Below are 23,564 nucleotides of genomic sequence, written 5' to 3'. Positions count from 1 at the left end.
GTTCGTGTCGAGACTCATAGAACTCTGAATTCTTCCCGTAGTGTTATTTGCACTAGGATGCTTGATGGTCTGACCGAGGCAGAAATCCAAACATATATCTGTGATCAGGGTGTCATTGCAGTCCATCGGGTGATCAAAAAGGTAGATGCATCCTTGGTGCCCACACAACTCTTTTTCTTACTTTTGATAGAGTGATGCTTCCATCCAAGATCCAAGCCGGTTATTAAGTTATCCCAGTCCGACCATACATTCCGAACCTGATGGGCTGGTACCAGTGTCATCGTTTCAACCACATTTGAATGTCTTGTCGAGACCCGGCCAATTGTGTAACCTGTAGTAGGGATGCTTGTGACAATGATTGTCCACCTCCTCCTCCCCACTGTATCAACTGTAATGGCGATCATGCTGCCTCGTTTTGAGACCGTCCCATGTATCTCGATGAGCAGGCTGACCATGAGATCTGGGCAAACAGAAAAAGTGCCTTACCTGGTCACTCTCAGGTTATTGGCTAGTTGCAAGCCCTGCATTCTACCATTCGGCACTAACAGTACTGTTCTTGCTACATCTCACTCTATGAAGGACATGCCCACACAGACATACAACCTCAAATTCAGCACTGCCGTTGTGAAATCTCCCAGTGTCATGGTATCATCACCGTCTCCTCCTTAAACTATGCAACAAGCCACCAGACTTTCTGCTCATGGGGCAAAGTCACCAATGGGCCGGAAAGGACAGAGAGACTACTCCTGTGAAGACTTGCTACATTCCTCCAGCCAACAAACATCTGAGTCTTTCCCTGCCAGCCGGAAAGGCTCCAAGAAGTTAAACAAAAGCAAACCGTTTTCTCATTTGCAGACTCAGAGATCCTCTTCAACGCTGTCACTACGTAATACCCTCTCCCGGCCGATCTCCGTGCCGCCGGTGTGCACTACCAACAATTTTTCTGCCCTGGACTCTGCAGATTGACAGAAAAAGAATGCCAACGCCTCTGTAGATCTCATAGAGCAGGGTCCTCCAGCCTCTGCATTCTGTAGCAGTGAGTCTTGATGACTGATACCTGGCAGCCACCAAGGTGAAGCCCCTCAGTTTTGCCTTCTCCCCTTTCTTGTTATGACTCGCCTTCAATGGTATGTTTGTGGCTCTCAATCAAACAAAGAGGATTTACAGCTGCTCTTAGAATCGCAGCATCCAACTGTTTTCTGCCTCCAGGAAACAAAATTTCTTCTTGGTCTGTTTTGACCCCCCCCCCCCCCCTATGACCTCACCCAACCCTGCAAATCACCCCCCCCCCCCCCCTTCTCCCCGAGGACGGCATTCCACCTCGTGGGAGAGTTGTGCTGGCCATACAGAACGACGTTCATAGTCAACCCATCTCCCTGACTACCAGCCTTCAAGCTATTGCAGTTCACCTTTTCCTTCCTCTCTTGACCTTTCCTTTTGCACTATTTACATCCCTCCAGCATTCAATATCACCACGGTAGACTTCCTCCAGCTTACTGGGCAGCTATCTCACCCCTTTCTGCTTCTCAGTGATGTTAATGTGCTCGACTAGAACCTCTCTGAGAGGTGCCCTCTTGGCTGACCGTCTTAATTAACTTAACCTCCTCTGTCTTAACACAAGAGCACCCACATTCCTTTCAGACTCCACGCATACCTATTCCCATTTGAACCTATCCTCCTGCACTGCTCAGCTTGCCCATCGTCTTGCGTGGTCCGTTCTCTCTGACACGTAGACGAGCGACCATTTCCTGTGTGCTATCTGATTGCTGACTCATATCCAACTTATGTGCACACCCAATTGGCAGCTTTCTAACGCTGACTGGAGACTTTACTCCTCTCTGGCAACCTTCGACGAACAACATTTTCCCTGTTGTGATGACCCGGTAGAACATCTTACACACATTATCCTTACTGTTGCTGAATGTTCCATTCCTTGCAGTTCCTCTTTACCATGCCATGTCCCAGTCCCTTGGTGGACTGAGGCGTGCCGCAACGCAATTTGCACACGGAGATGTGCTCTTTGCATTATTAACTGTCATCCTACGATGCAAACTGCATTCATTATGAACTGTTGCGTGCTATTCTTCAGAATAGCAATAAAATAGGTGGATTTCATTCTCTAGTTCTTTTAACAGTTCCCTCTTCCGTTATGTGAGTCAACCTCTGGTGGCTCTGTGGGACCAATATCCAATCCCCAATTTCCGGCCTGACAGTAGCAGACAATGTCATAGTAAACTCTGTTGCTATCTCCAACACATTGGGCTGCCATTTTGTGGAGATTTTGAGCTCCCCCCACTGTCGCTGTGCCTTCCTCCATTGGAAACGAATGGAAGAGGCTTGGGTGATACCCTTCTCTTCTCGGAATTGTGAGGGAGCTGGATCATGCTCTCACTTCATCCTGATCCTCTGTCCCAGGCCAGACAATGTTCACATTCAGATGTTGCAGTACCTTTCTCTTCACTTTCTGCTTCATATGCACATCTGCACCTGGGCATAGGGCATGTTTCACAAACACTGTCGTGAAGCTGCTGTCATACCCACATGTAAGCCCAGTAAGAACAAGCAGCTTCCTTTGAACTACAGACCCATTTCTCTCACCAGCTGTGATTGCAGGGTGATGGAATGTATGATACATGCTCGGCTTGCATAGTGGCTCGAGTCTCACAGTTTACTAACCACTGCACAGTGTGGATTTCGAGTGCACTGAACTGCAGTTGACCATCTCGTTACTTCGTCCATCCATATCGTGAATGGTTTTCTGCGGAAATCACAGACTGTGGCTGAGTTATTCGATTTGGAGAAAGCCTAAGACACCTGTTGGAGGACCGATATCCTCCATACTCTCTACATGTGGGGCTTCCATGGCCGCATGCCCCATTAGCTTCAGGAATTTTTAAAATACCGAGTTTTCAGGGTATGTGTGGGTTCTCCCTTGTCGGACAACTTTATCCAGGAAAATGGTGTGCCTCAGGGTTCGGTCCTGATCGTTGTCCTCTTTGCTATTGCCATTAACTCTATAATGCCCAGTATCCTGCCGGGTATCTCTGGCTCCATTTTCATTGACTAGTTTGCCATCTATTGCAGTTCTCCATGGGCTTGTCCATTGAGCGAGGTCTTCAGTGATGTCTTGATTGTCTTTACTTATGAAGCATTGACAATGGCTTTCATTTTCCCACTGACAAAACCTTTTGTATGAATTTATGATGGCACAGTTGGTGTCTTACACTGTCTTGGCATCTTTGGCTTGTTGCGCTTCCATTCACTGAAACAACGAAATTCCTGAGGCTGATGCTCGATAGGAAACTTTTTTGGTCCTCCCATGTGTCTTACCTGGCAGCCTGCCGTATGTGGTCACTCAGTGCCCTACGTATCCTCAGTGGTACTTCCTGGGGAGTAGACCGAACCACCCTCCTCTGTTTGTACCAGTCCCTTGTCTGTTCGAAAGTAGACTCTAGTTGTTTTGTTTGTGCATCTGCACGTCCATCTCTCTTACATTGTCTTAATACAATCCACCATTGTGGCATCCATTTTTTGCCTTTTACACAAGCCTGGTTGAGAGCCTGTATGCAGGAGCTACCGAACTACCGCTGTTATACCGCCGTGATTTTCTCCTCAGCATATATGAGTGCCGTTTGTGTGCCATGCATAGCCACCCATCCTTCTTTGATGATCCTCTGATCGCCAGTATGTCACGCGGCCCTCTTCTTTGTTAGCTCCTGGAGTTAATTTGGGTCGTGATCTGGCAGCTTAACTTCATGCTACCTGCTATTTTCCCGATACATGTGAACCTTTCACCACCTTTGCTTTGTGAAGCGGCCCTTGTTCACCTTTGCCTTGTAGTCTTACTCTCGCACACATCACTATTAAAATTCTCCATCTCTGCACAAGTTTTGTAAGCTTTGAGAGGCGTAAGATTGTTGGCTGCAGTTCTTGAGTGTAGGGGTACATTCTTACGGCTGAAATTTTGACTTACAGGGTTTGAGATGACTAAATACCTGATGAAGTACTATATCATGTGATCAATAGTATCCAGGCATCCCCAAAAACATACGTTTTTTATATTAGGTGCATTGTGCTGCCACCCACTATCAGGTACTCCACATCAGCGACCTCACAGGTCATTAATTTGACATCTGAGAAAGCAGAATGGGGCGCATCTGGAACTCATGGGCTTCGGACGGGGCCAGATGATTGGGTGTCACTCGTGTAATATGTCTGTACACTAGATTTCCACACTCCTAAACATCCCTAGGTCAACTGTTTCTAATGTGATAGTGAAGTGGAAACGTGAAGGGACACGTACAGCACAAAAACGTAGAGGCGGACCTCATCTGTTGACTGACAGAGACCGCCGACAGTTGAAGAGGGTTGTAATGTGTAATAGGCAAACTGCATCAAGATCCCCTGCAAGTACTATGACAGTTAGTTGAGAGGTGAGAAAACTTGGATTTCATGGTCTAGCGGCGACTCATAAGTTACACATCATGCCGGTAAATGCCAAACAACGCCTTGCTTGGTGTAAGGAGCGTAAACATGGGACGATAGAACAATGGCAGAACATGTGGAGTTACGAATCACGGTACACAACGTGCGATCAGATGGCAGGATGTGGTTACGGCGTAGGCCCGGTGAATGTCATCTGCCAGCGCGTGTATTGCCAGCAGTAAAGTTCGGAGGTGGTGGTGTTATGGTGTGGTCATGTTTTACTTGAAGGGAGCTTGCATCCCTTGTTGTTTTGTGGGGCACTATCACAGCACAGGCCTACATTGATGTCTTAAGCACCTCCTTGCTTCCCACTGTTGAAGAGCAATTCGGGAATGGCAATTGCATCTTTCAACACGATCGAGCATCTGTTCATAATGTACAGGGTGGAGTAGTTACACAACAGTAACATACCTGCACTGGACTGTCCTGCACAGAGTCCTAACCCGAATCCTATACTACACCTTTGGGATGTTTTGGAATGCTGACTTCGATACCTCTCCTCAGTGCAGCACTCCGTGAAGAATGGGCTGTCATTCCCAAAGAAACCTTCCAGCACCTGATTAAAGATATGTCTATGAGAATGGAAGCTGCCATCAAGGCAAAGGGTGGGCCAACACCATATTGCATTCTAGAATTACTGATGGAGGGTGCCACGAACTTGTAAGTCATTTTCAGCCAGGTGCCCGGATACTTTTGATCACATAGTGTATCTATTATGATTTTATTTTATTTAATCCCATACTTCTACATCACACCGACTTTACAATTTTCACTTCGAAAAACAAATTACATTGTTGTTGACAAGATTAGAAAAATACATGCGTTTTCATAAGAGGCATGACCACTACTACTCACATTCTGCGGTACTCACAATATTCCAAAGAGCTTACAAACTTTTTTGACCACCAAGTTATAACATTATTTTATAAATGAATCCAAAAATAACTTTATTAATTAGCGTTAGGTTGTACAATTAATAATATGAATTTTAAGTATGCCAGATATTTCATAATTTCAAATATTTCTGCTAGAAGAATAATTTTTAGTTGTATCAATTGTAACAACTTAATTTTAGCCTGAAATGAATTACATCATATGCACAATCAAACGAAATTCTTTCAGTGAAACATCCGAGAATGTTCATCTATACCAGATTTGGGATTAATGCTGGTATCGGCTACTTCTATTTAAAAAAAAAGTTATGTTAGACAAGGGTGTCCTATTACAATATCCCACTCACGAAGCTTGGAAACAGGGTGTTGACAACATTTTGTGACAGATTACAGGGTTTGCCAAATGGTATACGTAATGATGCACAGGATAGCATATAGATGTATAGAAGTATCTGATACATAACATATTATAGAAAACTTAAGAAAAATATCTGCTACACGTGTCATAATCTATACATATATCAGGATATGGAGTTCAGATTTTTCAGTTCTGTGGAACATACTGTCACAAGACAACTAATACAAGGCCAAAACTACAACATTACACCACTAAACTATAGAAATAAATACAGAAGTAATGTAAGTTTACATCCATACAATCAAACCTTCAAAATCTCCAAAAGAGAGGAGAACAATTTCAGAGCCTTAAATGTACAACAAATGAGCTGACTCGAAAAACTCACAATGGTGGATACAGACCAGAAGAATATACTCAGTCATGAGTAGGAATAAATAATCCATATAAACCAGAATATTCAAGGATACGTTGACTCATGAGAGAACAAAATAATGCAAAAATATTAGGGTTCTAGCTTACAATGTGGGAACTGACCCATGAATCCAAACCACACCAGGTACAGACCAAGGGGGGGGGGGGGAGGGGGAATTCAATACAACACAATGAATAAAACTCATAATCGTATCAATAAGTTAAATTATGTGCAAAGAGTAATTGCAAGAAGCATTTAGCCTCAATCAAAGGTTGTATGCTCTCCTAAAGTACGCACACGCAGTCGGGATGACCAGGGGTACCCAAAACAGAGCTAAGTACGAGTCTGTCCACAAATCGTGTTCCGATCAGATACAATATATCAATACTAATGATAAATACAGGTAAACAGAGTCATAATTATCTTTGAATAATGACACAGTCAAATAGCTTGAGAACCAGAATTGGAGTATGAAAGCAGACATGTGTACATCTTGTTTATTGTTTATACTAGTAGATGTCTTTCACACTATTTGGTAATTGTTCATACAAACTAACCTATGTACACAAAGACCTAGAAGATTCATTTACAACTGATAAAAAAAATACATACTGATTTGGAGTCACACAATTTATTGGAAAGCCAATCCCCCTACTTGGGGGGGGAGGGGGGGGGGACAGGCATGTAGCAGTCTTGGTTAACAAATCACAAATATTAGTCACAACACAAATCCATTCGACAGATGCTAGAGTACGTTACCGAGCACCCACAATCTCTTGCAAGTTGATTGGTTCCGCAGTGTACAGCCATACAGCAGTGTGGGGAGTGGATCCACCCACATCTTTCAGCTACATCCCTTAAGTTCTCATCACATTCTCCGATGGATAGATAACTTCCTGTCTAGCATTCACACCAAAACCTGAAACTTTGCTTTGTGTACTAAATATGCTGTTCAATACCTTCTTCATATCACATGAGATAGGTTCTCCTTAGTAACTTTTTAAAGTCATTTATATGGGATTTATGTCAGTTGAGATTAAAAGGTGTTCACATATGAAACAATAATAGAGTTAATGTAATAAAAATAATGGACTAATAAGGGAATACACACAGATATGCTCAGATACTGTTCCTAATTTTTGCACACTAATTATGAAAATTATCCCATTTCAAAGTTGTAAGAGAGTCTGCTCATTTAGCCCCATGGCATTTATGTTTCAAATTCAAACACGCTCCCACTGATCAGTCTTAATTTTAATTTAAGGACACCTAAAATCTGAATCATCCTCTCTGTTGTCAAACAATTCATGCAAAAGATAACTTTCAGTTTCATCGAATGCTACATCTACACTGTTTTTGAAGGGTTTTATCTACTTTACTGGTATTGTAACATTACCTTGTTTACACATGCTGTCAGGTAAAGACTGAACACACTGAATGGATTTCAGAGCACAACTAACATCACTTATTGCAGAAGGAACACAAAATATATTACTGTCAAAATTACATTTCCTACTTAGATCTTCTTTCACTTCATTCCACCAGTTTGGATACAAATTTTGACTGAACACAACTAACTTATTCCAGAATGCACATTTATCTATGTCATTGTCAGTCTGGTCCCAAACCAATTTCAAAAAGTTTTTCACCCCCCTGTGGGTTTGGGGGTAAGAATAGGCCCGTGGTATTCCTGCCTGTCGTAAGAGGCGACTAAAAGGAGTCTCAACCTTTTCAGCCTTCTATGATGGTCCCCTCTCGAGTTTGACCTCCATCTTTCTAAATTGTTCCGAACAGCGAGCCAATTGGGGAAGGGCGCCTTACATGGTGCACTGTATCTGTCGTGCATTGAGACCTTTAGCCGGCTTTCTCGTCGTTGCAATGGTGTCCCGCTTGTTTTCCATCTCTTGGGCGAGGATACGTCCCTGGGTACGATTACCACGCTGCACTGTGCAGTGTTGCTTTTCGCTGCGACGACGACCTTATACATTTTTGCACCTAAGATCCAGCACAGTAGCCAATCCGTTGTGGTGGGGCCGCCATGTACCCTATTGGTTGTAGCCTCCTGACAACACAGGGATCGTTCTACTGATGCCTGCGCCGTTTACTCCCCATGTATGCCAAGGAGTAGATGCCCATCTCCCTGGGGCATCGGGACTCCCGGCAATGGCCATCCTGCCAGGTGGCTCTTGCTGTGGCTGGGTGGCGCCCATGGGGAAGGCCCTTGGTCGGAGTAGGTGGCATCAGGGCAGATGTCCCGCAATGAAGTGTGGTAGATCATCTCTTGCTGATGGCCAGCCACCAGCAGTCTCTAAGCGTTCAAGGGCTCATTTTAAAGCTAATGTTTATGACCCCAAATCGTTCCTATCCCTGGCCACACCATGGGAGGAACGAAAGGCAGTGAATGATAGTGACATGTATTCACCCAGGGATCTCGTCTGTACCAGAGCTGATGGGGAATCCTTTGTATCCATGAAGCCTCAGTTCTTTGTAGAGCATTTGGAGGACAAGTTTGGGGAGGTGGAGGGCTTCTCTAAAATGCGCTCTGGGTCAGTTTTGATAAAAACAGCATCCTCCTCCCAGTCACGCAGGTTGCTTGCTTGTGACAAGTTGGGGGATGTTAACGTTACCATCACACCACATAAGAGTTTAAATATGGTCTAGGGTGTTATTTTCCATAGGGACCTACTTCTGCAGTCTGATGACGAGCTGCGCGCCAACTTAGTGCGTAGAGGTGTTCATTTTGTCCGGCGCATTCATCGAGGTCTGGTTGACAATCAGGTTGCTACCGGTGCCTTCATCTTGGCCTTCGCGGGTGATTCATTACTGGAGAAGGTCAAGGTGATGGTCTACCGTTGTGACGTCAAGCCCTATATCCCTCCCCCGATGCGGTGCTTTAAGTGCTGGAAGTTCGGCCATATGTCTTCCCGCTGTACTTCCAGCTTCACATGTCGAGATTGCGGACGCCCATCTCATCGCGATACTCCATGTGCTCCGCCTCCCATCTGTGTCAACTGTGGAGAGCCTCATTCACCTTGCTCGCCAGACTGCAGGATGTTACAGAAAGAACGCAAAATCATGGAATATAAGACTCTGGACCGACTGACTTACACTGAGGCTAAGCGGAAATTTGAACAGGTACATCCCGTGCGCATGATGTCATCTTATGCCTCCACTGTCACTCCTGCTCCAGCTCCTTTAGCTGCACCACAGACAGTCAGCTCTCAGCGTCAGAGGACCTCACCTGCCCCCTTGAGATGGGGGCCCCTTCTCTTGCTGTAGCTCCCACACCATCTACCTTGGGAGGAGCACCCACTAAACCACCGGGGACACCAGTCCCCACTTCTAAGCCAGAGAAGCGTAAGTCTTCTTCGGCTTCTCTCGCTCGGAAGGGATCCCTTGGGTCACTCCTTTCCCAGGTTCCTACCAGCGGCACAGCAGACACCAACCAGTGATTGAAGAAGCCACAGGTCGCTGGTCGTCGAGCTTCGCGATCATCTTCGGTTCCGGAGACTGACACCAATCTCAACGATGGCAGCCGAAGGAACAGCGAGAGAAAACGACATTGAAGCCCCGTAAGACCAAGGCACCTGCGGTGGCTCCTACTCCACTGCTACCTACAAGCTCTGCGTCTGAGGATGAGGTGGAGATTCTTGTGTCCGCTGAGGACCTCGATCTCGCCGGTCCCTCAGACGCAATATATAGCATTTGCACGGGTGCTCCATCGGAGGCAGCAGGTGACCCAGCGGCGTAATCTGCCTTCCCAGTCCCGTCACGCCTTTCTCAACCATGGACAACACCATCCTCCAGTGGAACTGCAGCGGTTTCTTCCACCATATAGCTGAGCTCCGCCAACTTATCAGCCTTCACCCTTTCCTCTGCATTGCTCTGCAGGGAACTTGGTTTCCGGCAATGCGAACCCCCGCCCTCCGTGGCTATCGGGGTTATTATAAGAACCGGGCAGCTTATGAAAGGGTGTCTGGTGGCGTCTGCATATATGTCCTGAACTCTCTTCACAGCGAGTCTGTCCCTCTCCAAACACCTTTAGAGGCTGTCGCTGTTCGGGGTGGACGCCACAGGCTGTTACCATCTGCAGTCTTTACCTTCCACCGGATGGTGATGTCGCGCAGCATGTCCTGGCTGCTCTGATAGCCCAATTGCCGCCACCTTTCTTGTTACTGGGCGACTTTAACGCCCATAACCCTCTGTGGGGTTGGTCAGTGGCGACAGGTCGAGGTGCCACCATTGAGCATTTATTGGCACAGCTCGATGTTTCACTTTTCAATGATGGTTCCTTCATACACTTCAGCATGGTGCATGGCACATACTCCGCCATCGACCTTTCGATCTGCAGCCCTAGCCTCTTACCGTCTGTCCAGTGGTGAGTGCATGACGACCTGTGTGGTAGTGACCACTTTCCGATCTTCTGTCACTGCCACAGCGTCAGTCTTCTGAGCGGCCTTGCCGGTGGGCTATGAATAAGGCTGACTGGGACTTGTTTTCCTCCACTGCCGCTATTGAGCCTCTCTGTAGTGATGACATTGATGCAGTGGTTCAATCGGTCACCACCAGCATCGTTACTGCCACTGAATCTTCAATTCCGCGTTCTTCTGGCTCCCCTCGGTGGCAGATTGTGCCTTGGTGGTCGCCTGAGATCGCTGAAGCAATTAAAGATCGCACGCGGGTGCTCCAGCGTCACAAACGACATCCCTCAATCAAACACCTTATCGCCTTCAAACGGCTGCATGCGCGAGCCCGCCGCATTATCCGCCAACGCAAGCAGGAGTGCTGGGAGTGGTATGTGTCCATCATTGGCCTCCATGTCACTCCATCGCAGGTCTGGGCCAAGATTCAACACCTCTATGGCTATCGGGCCCCTGTCAGCGTCCCTGCGCTCTCACTGAATGGAGCAGTTTGTACTGACTCCGACGTCATTGCAAACCGCTTGGCAGAGCACTTTTCTCTGAATTCTGCTTCTGCCAACTACCCCTTGGGCTTCCGCTCCATTAAAGAGCGGATAGAACGTAGGAGTCTTTCTTTTCGCACCCACCATCCTGAATTGTACAATGTTCCATTCAGTGAGTGGGAATTTCGCAGTGCCCTCGCCGCTTATCCTGATACCGCTCCTGGGCCAGATAGCATCCACTCTCAGATGCTGAAACACCTTTCAGTGGACTGCCAGTGACACCTCCTCGACCTTTACAACCGTATTTGGGTAGGGTGTGAGTTTCCGTCGCAATGGTGGGAAAGTCTTATTGTCCCCATTCTGAAACCAGGGAAGAACCCTTTGGAGGTGGACAGCTACCGTCCCATTAGCCTCACCAACGTTCTTTGCAAGTTGCTTGAACTGATGGTGAGCCGGCGCTTGAATTGGGTACTGGAGTCTCGGGGCCTTCTGGCTCCGTCTCAGGGTGGGTTCCGTAAAGGCCGCTCTGCTGCCGACAATCTGGTGAGCCTGGAGTCGGTCATCTGTACTGCCTTTGCCCACCGTCAGCATCTGGTCGCTGTCTTTTTCGACATGCGGAAGGCGTATGATACGACGTGGCGTCATCACATCCTTTCTACACTTCATGGATGGGGTCTTCAGGGCCCTCTGCCGATCTATATCCTCAATTTTCTGTCGTATCGTTCCTTCCGCGTGCACGTCGCGGCCTCATATAGATCCTCTCAAGTCCAGGAGAACGGTGTGCCACAGGGTTCTGTTCTAAGTGTCTGCCTGTTTTTAATAGCCATTAACGGGCTCGCTGCGGCTGTGGGAAATTCTGTCTCCGCTTCCCTGTATGCTGACGACTTCTGCCTTTACTACAGCTCTATTGGCATTGCAGCTGCTGAACGTCAGCTACAGGGCGCAATCCGCAAGGCGCAGTCTTGGGCTGTAGCACATGGTTTTCAGTTTTTGCCAGCCAAGACCTGCGTTATGCATTTCTGCCGGCGACGCATTGTTCACCTGGAGCCGCGGCTTTATCTTGACGGCAAGCTTCTTACAGTGGTAGAGTCACATAGGTTTTTGGGGGTGGTTTTTGATGCCCGGTTGACTTGGCTGCCCCATATTCGGCAGCTTAAACAAGCGTGTTGGCGGCATCTAAATGCTATGCGATGCCTGAGCCACACCAGGTGGGGCACTGATCGATCTGGACTATGGGAGTCTGGCTTATGGCTCAGCATCCCCATCTGCGTTGTGGGTGCTGGACCCAATACTACACAGCGGGATACGACTTGCCACTGGTGCCTTCCGGACCAGTCCTGTGGATAGCATACTAGTGGAGGCAGGTGTCCCTCCCCTGCGGTTATGGCACCAACGTTTGCTGGCCGCTTATGCTGCCCATGTTTTTAGCTTGCCTGGGCATCCCAACCATCGTCTCCTGTTCCTGCAATCGGTCGTCCATCTGCCAGAACGTCGGCCCCAGTCAGGTTGTACGATCGCGGTCCGAGTCAAAGAGCTTCTTTCCGGCCAAAGGGTTCTCACTGTTCCACCTACTTTCCGGGCCACATTGCGTACACCCCCATGGTGTGTTCCTCGCCCTTGCCTTCGGCTCGACTTTGCACAGGGCTCGAAGGACTCAGTCCCTCCAGAGGCCTTCCGCCGCCGCTTTTATTTCATCCTGGCCACGTATCAGGGCTCTGGTGTTGTATACACTAACAGTTTGATGGTTGCTGGTCGTGTTGGTTATGCTCTAACTCTAGGGGACCATTCCGAACAACGCTCCTTGCCAGATGGCTGCACTGTTTACACTGCTGAGCTGGTAGCCATCTTTCGAGCCCTAGAGTATATCCGCTCCTGCCCAGGTGAGTCCTTCGTTATCTGTAGTGGTTTGCGAGCTCTCGACCAGTGTTTCCCTCGTGCTCGTCTGGTGATGGCTATCCTGCAGCTCTGCATACTTTTGCGTGTTGCGGCCGCTCCTTGGTCTTCGTGTGGACCCCAGGCCATGTTGGGATACCCGGCAATGAGAATGTTGACCGCCTGGCGAAAGAGGCCACCAGTACACCATCTCTGGACATTGGCCTCCCGGAGACTGATTTGCAGGCAGTCTTACGCTGCGAAGTTCTATCGCTTTGGGACACTGAATGGCACAATCTGCCGACACCCAACAAACTCCGTCCAATCAAGGTGACGACGACTGTGTGGCGGTCGTCCATGCGGGTCTCCCGCCAGGAATCTGTTGTCCTCTGCCGGCTGCGCATTGGGCACACTCGGCTGACGCACGGCCACTTGTTGCGCCGTGAAGACCCACCTTTATGTCGCTGCGGCTCCGTTTTGACGGTGGTCCACAATTTATTGGACTGTCCACTTTTAGCTGTGCTCAGGCACTGCCTGACACGCTCCCTGCCCTTTTAACAGATGACTCTGCTATGGCTGACTTAGTTTTACGTGTTATTTGGGCAGGGGTTTTTTAACATTTAATTGAGTGTTTCTGTTTTATTTTATTGTTTTCTGTTGATTCTGGCCTTTGGCCAACGATTTTAAACTGAGTTTTTAATGTGTTCTCGGTGGTTGGCTTTTCCTTTTTTATCCCTATGGTCGGCCAACCATCGCCACACTCCGTATGGTTTTACTTTGTTTTGTCTGTTCTTTGTCTGAGTATTTCTTGTCCCTTGTCGTCTGCGGCCTTTCCTGTTGTTAGTTTTTCTTCTCTTTGGGTGGTGGTTTTTTTCTTTTTTTCTTCCCCCCCCCCCCCCCCCCCCCCTTTTTTTTTGGAAAATGGGACCGATGACCATAGCAGTCTGGTCCCTTTAATCCCCCAAACCAACCAAAAAGTTTTCAGCTTCATTCTTTATGCTTACAGGTAACTCACCTTTACTGCTTGGATCATTACTCTGCATGACATTAATGAAAAACTGCTTTGACTGGACTGGTATTCAATGACTCTTAATTACTTCATCACAAACATCACTTATCGGTATTCACAAATAACTCTTACTCTTAAACTCCATAAAAACTTGATAATAATAGTAATATAATAATAATAATAATAATAATAATAATAATAATCCTATTCTTCCAAATTTACTTCTTCAGTAAAATCATTAACAACACAATTCTCACCACTATCAGAGTCACACACCTCACCTACATTCATTTTCAATAAGCACCAGTCTCAGCCTTACCAACCTCAGTCATTTCACAGCTCTCATTCACATCTATATAAAAAATAACAACTAATTCAGATCCAATACAGTTTTCTGAGAGAAGAAATCATTAGTACACACCACATCAAAATTCTCATTACTGTCACATTCTGGTTTGTGATTAGTATCTACATAATTATAATTAAACATAGTATTTCAAAACTTTTAATAAAAGCATAAATGAGAAATCTGATGTTCTTTCTGTTCAATTTCAGATATCTGTGCTACATTATTAACACTGTTATTATTGTCTAATTGCGAGTGTAAATTGGGGATCCTGTGATTGTTCTGTTTCCTTGCCCCAAAACAGTGGACCTTCGTCGATGCAGACTGCTGTTTCCCGAATAGCTGCCGGCCGCGGTGGCCAAGCGGTTCTAGGCGCTTCAGTCTGGAACCGCGCGACTGCTACAGTCGCAGGTTTGAATCCTGCTTTGGGCATGGATGTGTGTGATGTCCTTAGGTGTAAGTAGTTCAAGTTCTAGGGGACTGATGACCTCAGATGTTAAGTCCCATAGTGCTCAGAGTCATTTGAACCCAAATAGCTGCCTCTGTGATTGTTTCTCCTATTAAACTGCCCATGATTATCCCCATTATTCCTATTTTGATGATGATCAAAATTTCTACCTCTGTTACCATTTTGACCCTCTATTACCTTTTGGATCCTGTTAGAAATTACCATTATCTCTGTTTCTGTAGTTATTATCATTACGATCTCCATCGTTTTGATTGTTAGAGTACATGCTTCTTTCTACTGCCCTATCCAGCCTCTCAACATATCGTAAAAATTGTTCAAGAAATTGCCAGGTCCTTGTACTAAATGCCCCTGCTACCTCTCTGGTAATCTTCTTTTGAGTGCATCAATCAATGTCATTTTGTCAAATGGTTTATCAAGGTGTGCTAATTTCTTAAGGTGATTCTTACAAAACTCTTTCAGGGTACCGTCCCTATTACTATAATTTGGATCATTCAGAAATGCACTTTTAATTCTCCCTTGTTCAACTTCTGTCCAAAATTTATTTAAAAAACTTATTTTGAAACTTTGATATGTCTCCCACTGGCTTAAATTTGGATTTACCCAAGACAGAGCTTCGCCTTCAAGACATCTTTTAACAAATGTAATTTTCTGATTGTCACTCATGCCTGACACAGAACTATCTCGGTAGTGGTGTAGAAAATCCACTGGATGTAAATTGTCTGATGGAAAACTTTTGATTGGAATGTTGGACCACACAATACCGTTATTTGAATACAGATTGTTGTGAATGCAATTTTCCTGGACTACTGAAATTTTTTGATCTGAAACTTATACATTAGTTAGCATACCGTTTTCATCATTTCAATTTTTTAAATCTAAACTACTAAAGTTCTGTTCCATTTTTTCCTCTAGAGCCTTCTGTTGAACTAAGACGTCATTAACGTTCTTATCCTAATTTGCGGATTGTGCAAGAACTTATTTTCCAAAACAATAAATTTATTTTCTAATTCATCGACTTTTTCATTTTCACTTTTTAATCCATCTGACAAACCATTTCTTAGCTCCAAAACCTGATTACTAAGTTGGCCTACTTGGTATTGTACCCAGTCCATTTTATCACTGTTTTCAGTTCATATTTCTGTTAACTTCCCTTGACTGCAGTAAATTTGCTATTGTTATCTGCTTTTATTTCTGTTAACTGATCATTAGCTGCACTCAATTTCTCCAAAATCAGCAGCATAACGTCAATTTTAACTGTTTCTTTGCTGACTACCCTTCCACTTGGTTCAAACATGTCTAGGCTACGTTCTACAGCTTTCACTTAATCACCGCTACCCTTATCTTTATTCATTCTCCTAGAAATCACACAAATCCACCAAGAAAAATTAATTTCACAAAGAGTTTGCACTTATCTTTCTTCTTATTGATGTCCCTCATAGTTGTCGTGAAGTCCTCTTTCAATTCATCCGGTCCGTCATTGTTGATATTATCTTGTCACTGTTGATACGACTTTGTTGGGCAGCTCTCAGGTCTTCTTTCATTGAGTGATTGTAATTTCATTTATATGTAAACTGTAAATGACACAAATCCAAAATCAGTTCATCTTCTGCAACAGACAAAGCTTTATTCTAAGTCAACAGATCAAGGCTGATGCCCACATTTATAATCTTACCCTCGCACACATCAGTGTTAAAATTATCTGTCTCTGCACAAGTTTTGAAAGCTTTGAGAGGTGTAAGATATACAAAAGAAAAACTTCTTACTTATCTTCATTTTCTCTTGTCGGCTGCAGTTCTTGAGTCTAGAGGTACATTCTAGTGGCTGAAGTTTTTATTTACTGAGTTCCAGATGACAAAATAACTGATGAAGTACTATCTGTTGCTATGATTTTCTTTTATTTTATGCCATTCTTTCGTATCACACCAACTTCACAATTTTCACTTCAAAACACAAATTACATTTTTGTTGGAAAGATTAGAAAAATACACACAGCTGCATGCCCCTTACTACTCACATTCTGCGGTACTCACAATTTTCCAAACAGCTTACAAAGGAAAAAGAGTTTACAAGCTTTCTGGACAAAAGGAGAATCAACACAACATTGTAACATTATTTTATAAATGAATCCAGAAATAAATTTAATAACTAGCATTAGATGTGCAATTAGTAATATGAATTTTAAGTATGCTAGATATTTTGTAATTTCAAATATTTCTACTAGTAGAGTAATTTTAGTTGTATCAGTTGTAACAACTTATTTCTTTTTATACATTTTAGCCTGAAATATAGTACATCATATACATAATCAAATGAAATTCTTTCACTGAAACATCCGAGAATGTTCACCTATACCAGATTCTGAATCAATCCTGGTATCGGCTACTTCTGGAGAAAAAAAAAAAGAGGTTATGTTAGAAAAGGGTGTCCTGTTACACCCTTCATTCACTTTCTAAGAACACTACTCCAGCCTCGCTCTATCACCTTCAGTTTCATGACTTTCTCACAGAACTTCGCGATAGTACCTTTGTGTACTCTAATGGTTCTCGGACTGACCGTGGTGTTGGGTGTGCCTTTATCATTGGCACCAAAGTTTTTCGGTATCAGCTTCCAAAACAGTGCACAGTATTTATGGCAGAGCTCTTCACCCTGTATCAGGCTACACAGTACATCCGGCATCATAGGCTTTTCAATTGTGTTATCTGCTCCGACTCTGTGTCCTTCAGAGCCTCTGTGAGCTGTAAATTGTCCAAAGCTGTCACTTGCTCACTCTTGTTGGAGCAAATGTGCTGTATATGAAGGTTCCTGGTCTGACAGGAAATGAGGCTGCTGACACTGCTACCAAGGCTGCAGTCCTTGTACTTCGGCCCGCTAGTTCTTACAATCCCTTTGATGATCTCTGTGTTTCCATCTGTCAGCAGTTGGTATCACTTTGGCATCACCACTGGTCCTCCCTTCATGGGAACAAGCACTGGGTTATTAAGCCTCTCCCAGCAGCTTGGACGACCTCCTCTCGGCCCTCGTCATGAGGAGATCATGTTACCTAGGTTGTGTATCGGTTATTGTCTTTTTACCCATTGCTGTTTGCCAGGTGTTGCTCTCCCACCTCTTTGTGTTCACTGCATTCAACCTTTGAAGGCCCACCATTTCCTGACGGAATGCCCCCCCCCCCCCCCTCCCTTTTTTTTAAAAGTATGTTCTTGTTTGTGTTTGTCGTTGAGTAATCGGCTGTTTTAGCGAATGATATGTGGGCTGTTCATCATGGTGTACTTTTTATCCATCATAGCAATATATCAAAGGACATTTAATTTTTGTTCAAGTCCTCCGTTTCCTAATGATGTATTTTGCAGCCATTTTCTACACGACTCTTATTTTAGTTGTGTTCTCTTCCATCAGTTGGGATTAACATGTAGTTGTTTTTAACTCCTCTCTTTGTCTTCGTGTTTTACAAATCTGAATTGGGCCTGTATGACCCTAGTTGTTTTTGCCCCCTAAAACAAAACAAAACAAGCAAACGATGTATGCTTGACAAACACATCAAACGGAATCTTACACAGTCAAATATTTGGCATGTGTAGTTAAGTTTGACAAAATGTTTGATAATTTACAGGGGCCTTTAAGTGTATCTGTTGAGTGTAAAGTGGCTGTAATTTGTGTGTGTGCTTACTGTGATATTGTGTTTATGTTGTTTGTTGTTGATTGAAAGACATAAGTTGAAACCCAGTGGAGACTCATAGCCTCCTCCTCCCAAATAGCACCTAGGGGGCTAAAAAGCTTAATGTCTCCATGTGATAGATGGATCATCAACAACAGTGTCTTGTGTTCTCACTCCAAAAGATACATAAATTGTATTATATGTCTGTAATACGTAACAAATCTAGAGAATAATTAATACTTCCTCCTTCAAGTCACATACAAGATATTATCAGTGTGTTTGCTTTAGAGAAGACAAGCACAGCTTGAACAATAGATTGGTGAATATCAGATGGGCTTTTGACCAGGGCACTCATTCAAAACAGATCTTCAGTCTAAAAACACTACTGAAATATAAGGCAATCAAACCAAAATATAAGGCAATCAAACCAGCCCAGTCATATGCATTTTCACTGACTCTAAGAAGTCCTATTACTCGGTTGACAGACAACCCTCTTTTTTTGATCTCAATGAAGGGTTGATAGGAAATGGTTAAAACCAAATTGTCTGGAAGCCTTCTCAACTTGGATGAACAAAATCTACATCTACATGTATACTCTGCAAACCAACATGAGGTGCATGACAGAGGATACATCTCACTGTACCAGTTATTAGACTTTATTCTTGTTCCATTCATACATGGACCACAGGAAGTATCACATTCCCATGGATTAAACAAACCTGTGACCATTCATGCTGCCCTTCTCTTGCACAAACCAGCTGGTATGTCTGCCAACCACGTGTCCACTGGAATGAACAGCCACCGCCAAAATGTGGCCAAGAGTGAAGTGAACCAACCTGTGGCACAACATGGAGCTGAACATAAAATACTTGATTTCAATGGCTGCTTCACTACCTGAGCTATCTGGATTCTTCCCTTCACCACCAGCTTTCCTGAACTGCACAGATAGGAGCTATCCTTAAAACACATTCTCCACTCTCGTAATTATCCTGGCTTCAGCCTACCATAACATACTGTCCCCACATCCTCCATCCAACAGTTTCCACCCCCTATGTCCTATCATCTGCTCCTCATTCTCATCTCCCATCCTATTTATTTGCAGCTCTCTGCTAATGCATCCATCTGTCTCCCCCCCCCCCCCTCTCATTTTTTGTTCCTTTTTTTTCCCCACCTCCCTGCTCCACAACCTCCTAGCACTGCACATGTTGGAGTCTAGTTCCTGCACACTCCACCAGACAGCAATCGTCTCTCTCCTAGCCCATACACTACTATCCCTTCCCCAGATTGCTGCTTGTATCCCACATGATGGTGCATTCCGGCCTGAGATGCTTTAGTTGGCAATCCCGTGTGTGTGTGTGTGTGTGTGTGTGTGTGTGTGTGTGTGTGTGTGTGTGTGTTTTATTGGAGGCTGTTATGACAAGATGTGTATGGTTTGACTGCCTTACATTTCAGTAGTAGTGTTATTAGGTTTAAGATCTGTTCTGAACATGACCACCCAGGCCGAAGCCCAACTTGATATTAACTTGACTTATTGTTCAAGCTGTGCTTGTGTTCTTTAAAGTATACACACTGGCAATATCTTGTATGTGACTCTAAGTAGAGAGTTGATTTATTCTCCAGATTTTTGTATCATGGACATATAGTACAATTTATGTTGTTGAATTCCTTTTCATTTTCTGCCAGTCCACATTCTCCTACTATACAGGAAACTATTGTGTGACACAGCCAGAGAATAAAGCTCCCAAAGATCATGAACTAAATGGACAGAACAGAGAAAAATAACTCGAGGAGAGAGAATGAGAGACGTGTGAAAGATAAGGGTGCTGACACCACAACTGAAACACTTTCTGCTTGGATCCCAAGCCACAATTGTGTTGTTTCAGTTACCTGTTTCTTTGTTACTGGAGTTCCTGAAACCTGAAATTGCTGTAACTTTAGTTACTTCTTTACAGCAATGACTTCACAGCTCTTTTGTAATGCCTTTGGTTTTTCCTTAAAATTCTTTTACATTTCCAGCACTGTAAGGTTCTTGTTTTGTGCCTGAATTGTCTTCTGCCACATACTAGAATAGCTAGTTGTTATCAGTATTATCACAGCATTAAAAAGAAAATATTCTTGGAGAGATTTTTCTAGTTTCTTTTTCGTGGAGGCAGCAATTTGTGGATCTCTGCTGCACTTTCTCAATTCTTTTTAAAGCTTCCCCCTCCCAGAACAACCCACAATTTGGTACCCTTCTCCCCTAAATAGAAAGCCTGGCCAGACTTTCAAGCAAACTTGAAAAAAAAAAAAAAAAAAAAAAAAACAACCTGTTAGAAATGTTGTTTCCCCGAAGTCACAATCACCCTTTTAACTGGATATCCCTCACTGCCAGTGAATGAGAGGCATCATCAATGTTACAAAAATACAGAAAATTTACATTGATCTTGTGAATCTGGTGAAATTTATTTTTCAATGTGATAGGTCATTTGTGAACCAAAATCTTGTTTTGTCTTCTTATCCCATAAACTTACTGCTAACAGTTTGGGTTACGTTTTCTTCTTCTTCATCATGACCACTATCCTCTTTGCATTCTGTCATTGTTAATTTTCTAATGCAAGTGTTTATATGTACAATAAATAATAACAAATTTCAGTTACCATTTCATTTTCCATCCCACATTGCAGATTGTTCTCATTCCGCTTCTGAAAATAACTGTTAAATAAATGATTTCATAGTTTCTAGTTGCTAGGTTTTGAATGAAAATCTAAGCAAGAAATGGTTTTAACTGAGACAAAGGGTACCTTTTTTTCTTTACTTTTATGAATTTGGCCAACATTGTCATTTATAGATAAGTTATATCTTACTTTGCTTTCAGAATACTGTAAAATAGCCAAAACAGAACACAATTAATGTGTAGGTAAATCTTTTTTTTACAAGTTTCAACCAATTTTTTACTCCATTTTATAACTTGCATTGTTTAATAGATTTTTGGTCAGCTATTATTCCTTTTTCTCACAACATATAAAATATCTCTTTATGTTTATCAACACAATCACGTGTCACTATATAATCTCAGGAAAAATATGCTTAGAAAAGCTTGTTGTGAGCATTGTAGATAGAAAGTTAACACTGTACCATCATTTGTTCAGTTTATCCTGGTTGAACTCCAAAAATTTGTAGAAAAAAAGCAGTTCAGACTTGCACATAAACTATTTATTAACACCACCGTTACAAATTCTAGTCTTGATTGAAACTAAACAGGGGAATGCAGTTGCCACTTTATTCATGAATAGTTTCTCTGTGAACATACAAAAACTAGTCAGATTTGTTTGGCTTCTCTGATGTGTCACTTGTCTAGTAGCAGGAAAATCTTAAGGTCTCCAGCCAAATCCCAAGTTAAAATTCTGGAGAATCAACCATAACTTAACTGTTCCACGTGGTTTATGGATATAAGAGGTGGACAGAATACCCTCCGACTTGAAGAAGAATGCAGTAATGTGAATACCAAAGAAAGCAGGTGCTGACAGGTATGAGTCTTACCAAATTATCAGTTCCATAAAATACTAACACAGATTGTCTACAGACAAATGGACTGACAGGTAGAAGTTGGACTGAAGGAAGATGAATTTGGTTTCTGCAGAAATAATAGGCAGCATTTTTGTGAATTGATTTAAGAAAGGTAACACCACATATCACACACGTGTGTCCCTGGTGGGGGGGAATAAAATATGTAGAGGTAAACCAAGGCTTGACTACAATAAGGATATTAAAGTGGATAGACGTTGCAGTAATTATGCAGTGTTGAAGAGACCTGCACAGGTTTGACTAGTGCAAAGGGATACATCAAACCAGTGTTTGGTCAGAAGAAGACGATGACATTTTGCAATCACTTTCAATTATTTATGAACTCTTGGACTAATTTGACAGAAAAAAATGATAAATTAAATAAAGGTGAACTAGTTATATGTTGTTCTTGTTCTGAATTGTCTGTACATAGAACCATTGAAATCGTCAAAGTCTTTGTAACACTTTGAAACACTGTGTGTTTTGACTTAGCGTATAAAAGCTGAGGATACTGCAATTGGCTATCTGTTGTATAATAGATCCACTTGTGAAAGTCCAGTAGATAAATAAGGTAATTACTTTCAAGTAACTTGGGTTTCAGATATCAGCTGTGCGCAGGTAGAACGTCAACAGCAATGATAGGTACGATATAGTTTCCCAACTTCAGTTATTACTCTTTAGATAGATATGTTTGCAGATGGTACTTAGAAATTCTAATGTGACATTATTCTTCCCAAAATAAAAATCCATTAGTTATTGCTTATAAACTGTGTACCATTATCCACTTACAAGTAACCTTCTAGATTTGCCAACACCCATAAAAGAAGCTTTTAAAAGATTCAGTTCTGTGGTTGGATATAATTTGATGTGTTTTGACAATTAGTGGTGGTGATGGTTGTTGTGCAAGTCTTTCAATTGGACACTGCTTCAGTGACATGCGTGACCCTGAGCTAACAGCACCCGTCCAAGTACTTTCTGAGTCCGGCATTCTTAACTTTGGTGATTGGGTTAGAACAGGTGTTGCCAATTCGGTAATGCTGTTGGCAATCAGTTTGCTACAAAAAAAAAAAAAAAAAAAAAACAACATTTTGTGGGGGGGAGGAACGACTGTCAAACCATTCAGTGCTTTTTGTACTATAGGGTACAACTTGAAATTTAAAGTGTTGCTGCCTTCCTTGACTCTCTGACGCAAATCATAGCTTTGTAAAATTTCTTTCAGTTTTGTACTTAAATTTTTAAAATAGTTAAACTTAACTGTGTATTTAATGCCCTTCCACAATCCGAAATGTCCAAAGCCTTGATGTAAATACCACATGAGATCATTAACTGCTGTATTAGAAATACAAATAGTGGTTTGAACTGTGATCTACTCTCCAAAATAAAGTCTCATCCAGTAACAACCCCTTAACTTTGTCTTTTGAGACAAATGGCCCTTGGTTCCAAGATGTAATTATAGGATCAAAGTATTCATTCAGATCTTAAACATTCTTTTGTTTTTAGAGCTAACACACTTACTCTGTTATTACAATAACTTCTTGACATAAAATTAATGATAAATGTGGCAAAGCACCCTCATTATTCATACCGAATTGTATTCATAAAAGTGCATCAGAAACCACATT

At 43.2% G+C, this 23,564-nt stretch overlaps 1 protein-coding gene across 3 annotated transcripts in view; it reads left to right on the top strand.

Annotated features, from left to right (window-relative positions):
• LOC126281393 (uncharacterized) overlaps positions 1–23,564 on the top strand; it is a 139,720-nt gene that overhangs the window by 4,297 nt on the left and 111,859 nt on the right. Inside the window, exon 2 of one of the 3 annotated variants that reach the window (XM_049980322.1) lies at positions 14,583–14,689. The exons of 1 other annotated variant lie outside the window; for it this stretch is intronic. In XM_049980322.1, coding sequence (XP_049836279.1) covers positions 14,596–14,689 — 94 coding nt within the window. In that variant the 5' untranslated portion in view covers positions 14,583–14,595. Of the gene's footprint in view, positions 1–14,582; positions 14,735–23,564 lie in introns of all 3 variants that reach the window. One more of the 3 variants, XM_049980321.1, reaches the window with a different exon arrangement.

This window comes from Schistocerca gregaria, chromosome 7 (assembly GCF_023897955.1).
Source record: "Schistocerca gregaria isolate iqSchGreg1 chromosome 7, iqSchGreg1.2, whole genome shotgun sequence".
NCBI classification, from domain to species: Eukaryota; Metazoa; Arthropoda; class Insecta; order Orthoptera; family Acrididae; genus Schistocerca; species Schistocerca gregaria.
The sequence above is the reverse complement of the archived record's forward strand: the minus strand, read 5'-3'. Positions and strand labels throughout refer to the sequence as shown.